This window comes from Phanerochaete carnosa (assembly GCF_000300595.1).
Source record: "Phanerochaete carnosa HHB-10118-sp unplaced genomic scaffold PHACAscaffold_13, whole genome shotgun sequence".
NCBI classification, from domain to species: domain Eukaryota; kingdom Fungi; phylum Basidiomycota; class Agaricomycetes; order Polyporales; family Phanerochaetaceae; genus Phanerochaete; species Phanerochaete carnosa.
The window spans coordinates 696,952-702,115 of record NW_006767640.1 but is presented as its reverse complement, the minus strand read 5'-3'; the positions used below and the strand labels follow the sequence as shown (position 1 = coordinate 702,115).

The window sequence follows — 5,164 nt, the reverse complement described above, 5'->3', positions numbered from 1 at the left end:
CAATGCGCGCCCGCTGATCAGGTCGAAACAGTACAGTATACATGCTAAAGCCAAATTAATCATAAATAACGTATGCTACGTTACCCGCTCCAAGTCATGGCTTGCCGTGCGGGTATGACCCAGGCCCTGTCCACGGCTCTCGCAGGCTGTGGTCGTTCCAAGCTGAACCAAACCAATAAACGTTAATAAACACTGATCGGAACACAAAATCCCAATTCTACCACAGGGAAGATGGACTCGACTGTCAAGGCTCCCATGAATCCTTGGAGAATTCCTTGACTTTCTCCCAGGTCTCGTTGCACGCCCGCACGACAGTGTCAGGCAGCGGGCCTTTCTTGCAGTCTAGAATTGTACTCTCGAGCTGTTCAAGGCTACTCGCGCCGACGACCAATCCGTGGTCCTCCGGTGCCATTGCGCTGTGATACTGAAGCCAGCGGTACGCAACCTCACGCAGCGTCAACCCGCGCTCAGCCACGAAGGCTTGCAATTCGGCAAGCGCAGGCGCCATGGGGAGGTAGCGTTTCGTGTAATATGACGACGGCCCCCAAGATGGGTCGAAGTGACTCAGAATCTCTGAAGGTGAAGATTGCTGGCTTCTTGGAAGCATCTTGCCCGTGAGATATCCGCCTGCGAGGGGAGAGTGCGCCGCAAGGCGTATGCGGTGCTGGCGCAACAGGGGGATGATAGCGGTCTCGAAGGCACGGTCGATGAGATTGTAGGCGCCTTGAAACACGGTAGGCTGGATGTATCCGTGTTCCTTGCAGATGACCAGGATCTCCTGCATCTCAGACACCGAGAAGTTGCAGACTCCCCATTCCTCACTATGGGCCCGTCAGTCTCGGACGTACGACAGCGAGGGTACACTGACGCACAAGTAACCAGATTTATGTAACTCGTCTACAGCGGCGAGAGTTTGCTCGAAAGGGACTGCCTTATCTGGCGCATGCAGATAGAACACTCGGATATTGTGAGGTCCGAGAGCTTCGCGAGATTCTTGGAGAGCCTGCTTCAGCCCGTCGGGGGCGTGGTCACCAGGATTAGAGGGGAAGTTCTTGGTGTCAATTCGCATAAAATCTCGTAGGTCAAGAGTGCCAAGCAGCTTGCAGAAAGTAGTGTAAGTGGGCGCATGATAGTTTAAGGGGCACCGCAGCTGACCTTCTCAGACGTCCCATTGCCGTATATACGAGACGCATCAATTCCGCACTGTCCGTGAACGACGCACAGATCAATGAACCGCTGCACAATCGCAGGATCGTTCAAACGAGCGCCGCTCTCCGGAGTGCCGAAGCTGCCCGCACCCTGTGACGGGTTGTCGGAGTCATATCAGCAACTGTTGGTAGTATGAAAATGCAAAACACCAGCACGCACCAAAACTACAGAAACGCGTGTCCCCGACATGGGATATGTGGTTCGACGCTAAGCCTCAAGACGTTGCATTATCGCGCATTCATGGCTGACACACATGTTCGCACAGACGTGGGACAAGAATTCGTCATACTTACGGCATATAGCAAGACTTGTAGCAGCTATATCTCGCTTCAATAGTCACTCATCCAACAGCCAGTGCTGATGTGATACTCTCGTGGAAGGCCAGAGTTCACCCAGAAGCGTGAAAGCGATGAAGTAGCTGAGGACAAACAGACAGACGCCATAAGGTCGGGGCTGTCGGCAACGCCACAAGGTCCTCTCGGATCAGCTCGGCATCGCCGCCTCCGCTCCGAGACCTCCCCGGGCACAACTTTTCCTCCACCAAGTCAGCATGAGCAGAAAAACTTTTCCAATGTCGACGTCTGGCAGCCAGGGGACAAATACGAGGCCAAGCTAGAGCCAGAGACTCGCTTTAGCAGCCACCGCCTGGATATTGAAGCATTCCGCTGAGGGCGGATGCGCTGGGAGTCGGTCGATGGATGCTAGGCCCTGGCTTGCTTCGCCTCGTCAATGGTAGGTCTAGGCTGCTTCGGTCGCTGAGATAAGCTGAAGATATCCGCGACGCCTTATTGTTGTAATTGTCAGCACCGAATGTGATGCTACATGTACCAGAGTCCCGTCGTCATGGCAACGAGGCTGGTATCTCGCCTTCGAAGCTTCAAATTTCCCCTGGTATGTGGCTCTTAGTCTCAGCTACATCTTGCATTTTTGATGTTTAGTTTGATGTTTGTTATTTAGACTACACAATATTCGGCCAGCGCTGTCTGGATGATGCACAACTTGTACACTCCCGGGATGGAGGAACCACGGAACGCAGAGGCTCTTGAATGACAACAGTGCGGAATCTCACGATATCAGGCATAGTCGGTACGAAGGCGGTGTAATAATGACTCCACTAGGCTGAGGTATGTCGTGTTTGTGCATGCCGTTTTATGTCTGACTGTGGTTGCTATATGACAGAAATGGATGCGGCTCTCTTATCCAGTATCGTCCACTTTATCGTCCTCAGCGTAACCCCTGCCATGGCTCTTAGATGCTCTTTCCGAACTAGCCAATCTGCTCACCCTTCACGCTATCTGATGTGCCTTCTACGTGGGTCCCCGAAGCTGAACTGCGCCTCCGAATGTGATCGCCATTGTGTATGTCCGCTCTCAAACCATTTCCCATGGTAGGTTCGCTAAGTGCAACTCTCAGGAAGCTAATTTCGAACGCGAATGCGGTGTACGTGGTATCTTACGGCTAGGCGCAACACAATTGCGTTGCACGTCACGTGCCTCCCCTTTAGCGTCCTCATAATCGCTCTATCGATGACTGCAGTTTATTGTGCCAGAGCAGCAATTGTCATTATGATTCAGAGGTAACTAGGTCTCCCCATCGATTCTGGCGCCGTTCACTGACCTCCAATTGAAGTGCATTTTACGCAGCGGGTTGTCTCGTTGCTATTGCCCACCATTGTCACCTTCGACATGCTGGCCACCTCCTGGGCTATATCTCTCCGTCTGAGAGCCCTTGCGGTATACACACACATCCAAAATCTTCTCCTGTATGCAAGATGCCAACGTTCATCCGGCTACCTCCTCCAGAGCTCCAGCCGACTCTCCGTCGTGACCCGGACTCGCTCTCTACCAACACTCCGTCGATTTCGGAATGGCCGAGCAGTCGAACCTCGATGGCTAGCTCGAGCTCCTTCTTAATGAACTACACGCCAATCCCTCCATCTGACAGCCAGTCCTACTTCGCGCCTCCATTCGCATCGCCCAGACACACCTGCGACAGATGGCAGTCGTGGGTGGTAGATGACTCCACAGAAGCCCTTCTTCCTTCGAGTCACGCATCCTCGAGTCACGACCGCAACACTAGCAAAAGCACACGTCTTCGGTCTGGAACCGAGACAAGCGACGACAGCTGGCGCTCCGACCCAGACTGCGCGGTGTGCCGCAGCTCCGTCACCATAAAGCGCGCTGTCACACGCGAGGACGTCATCGACTCGTGGATGCAGAAGCTGCCGTCGCGGAACACCGAGTGGGACGCGACGTCGCAGGCGTCTGGTGTTACGGTCAGCAGCGCTGGCACCGGTTTCTTCTCGATCGAGGGCGCGGAGGACACGTCCGAGTGGTTCATCCCATTTCATGGCCCAAACGTCGAGACAGGCCCGAACCCGTCCGGGCGGAATATGCAGGAGGATGATAGCTCGGATATGGAGAGGGATATCGCACTGGGGCCTAGGGAGCTGTCGGAAGGCAGGATAGTCGATGTCAGGGAGGTCAGAGAGTATGCTTGCAGAGTAGAGGTGCCAAGGTCGAAAAGGACGCTGAGGAGGAAGGTCCTGAAGACGATGCTACCGTGCTTCCCTGTACCCTAGAGCCCATCATCTACTACTTTACATAGTACAGCGATCAAACTGAAACGTCGTCCATCGTAACTTTGTGGCGTGGCTGTGCTCGGACCTTGCACGAGTCGGCGCCTAGTCCTTAACCACAAACTTCATGCTGCTGCCCAAGTGCTAAGCTGCTCCTTGTCCTTGAATTGTACGTTATAAGTTGTTGGCCGTCCCGCTCGATTACCACTCCTTAATTATGTACCACAGATACCACACAATGCATATTCAAGAGTTCCCAGAGGAACTGCTCGTCTTGATCCTCGAAATGTGTCTGCTGCTTTCACCAGCGGACTTCTTCGACGAAACCCGTGCACAGAATGTGGGATACAGGCGAATATCTCTCAATATCCCACCTGCGTGCGATATCCTGCTCGTGTGCAAGCAATGGGCGCGCATAGGCACGCCTATGTTGTACAGTAGCCTTCTACTGGTCTCCCGGCGGCATGCAGCGAAGGTCGCACCTTACCTAAAGAACAACCAGCACGTTGCCGAGAGGATTACATACATGCGCATAAGTGGAAGATACAGCAGGGAACTGCTCTCCGTCGCCAGGTGTGCACCGAATGTCAAGGCCGTGTGCGTTTTCCCACCGTTCGACCCTACGCCCTCGGGGACCGAGAATCTCTCCGAAATTCTCAGTATCCTTGATCCAGAATCGCTGTACATAGGGCATCTGGGCTCGTCTATGATCGCTCCATTCGTACAGCAGTCGACGACTCTCGTGAGTCACGTCCGCGCATTCCTTGACCTCTTCTAATGCATTCATAGCACAGGAATCGATCCACTTCCTGCAGTACGCAAGCGTCGCCAAAGACGTGAAGGATGCCATTACTGGCTCGCGCTCCTTGCGAAAGCTGACATTCTCTGACTTTCCTGTCACCTTCCTCTCTGCGCGCGATGACTGGTGGGTGCGCATGGTGCACAATAGTGGAGTAGAGAGACTCGTCTTTCTGGAGGCATCAGACTCCCAGCGGAAGCGCTTTGAGGACCAATTTGCTCGTTACCCGGGGGTGCTAAATCTTGTGACGTTTCAGTAGAGTCCCAGTTTGTTATTTCGCTTCGAATGCGTTCCCGAAATGCCCCATGGGATGTAGGAGAATCTAGCTGATATTATTCTCGTATTTACACATTTGGCCATGCTAGAGTACGTGATGGATTGTACGGTCTGTAATTGCGCAGGCATACAGTTTCCCCAAAGTGGGGCCACGGCTGTTACTTCGGTCACATCACAACGCACCATCCTCCACGCTGCTGCTGCCGGGCACGCTCAGCCTCTGCGCGCTCTCGTTCCCTGCGCGTCGCGTCGAGTTGCCTGAGTCTGCGCTGAACCTCGGCGTCTTCTTGATATCGTCTGTC

At 53.8% G+C, this 5,164-nt stretch overlaps 4 protein-coding genes across 4 annotated transcripts in view; 2 read left to right on the top strand and 2 right to left on the bottom strand.

The window, feature by feature from the left end:
* Nucleotides 1-244: 244 nt before the first annotated feature.
* Nucleotides 245-1,398, bottom strand: PHACADRAFT_154194 (uncharacterized protein; the record flags this gene model as incomplete). The annotated part of the gene is made up of 4 exons (XM_007401684.1): nucleotides 245-821; nucleotides 873-1,099; nucleotides 1,156-1,299; nucleotides 1,369-1,398. The coding sequence occupies 4 exons, from the start codon at nucleotides 1,396-1,398 to the stop codon at nucleotides 245-247; spliced, it is 978 nt and encodes a 325-aa protein (XP_007401746.1).
* Nucleotides 1,399-2,152: 754 nt separating this feature from the next.
* Nucleotides 2,153-3,903, top strand: PHACADRAFT_265255 (uncharacterized protein). Its single transcript, XM_007401683.1, has one exon. The coding sequence runs from the start codon at nucleotides 2,981-2,983 to the stop codon at nucleotides 3,788-3,790; it is 810 nt and encodes a 269-aa protein (XP_007401745.1). The 5' UTR covers nucleotides 2,153-2,980; the 3' UTR covers nucleotides 3,791-3,903.
* Nucleotides 3,904-4,025: 122 nt separating this feature from the next.
* PHACADRAFT_167040 (uncharacterized protein) lies at nucleotides 4,026-4,565 on the top strand (the record flags this gene model as incomplete). Its single annotated transcript, XM_007401682.1, has 1 exon — nucleotides 4,026-4,565. One exon carries the CDS (start codon nucleotides 4,026-4,028, stop codon nucleotides 4,563-4,565), a length of 540 nt encoding a protein of 179 aa, XP_007401744.1.
* The window catches only part of PHACADRAFT_154191 (uncharacterized protein), a 2,970-nt gene continuing 2,369 nt past the window's right edge, over nucleotides 4,564-5,164 (bottom strand). The window contains exon 3 of the mRNA XM_007401681.1: nucleotides 4,564-5,137. Coding sequence (XP_007401743.1) covers nucleotides 5,030-5,137 — 108 coding nt within the window. The 3' untranslated portion in view covers nucleotides 4,564-5,029. The remainder of the gene's footprint in view (nucleotides 5,138-5,164) is intronic.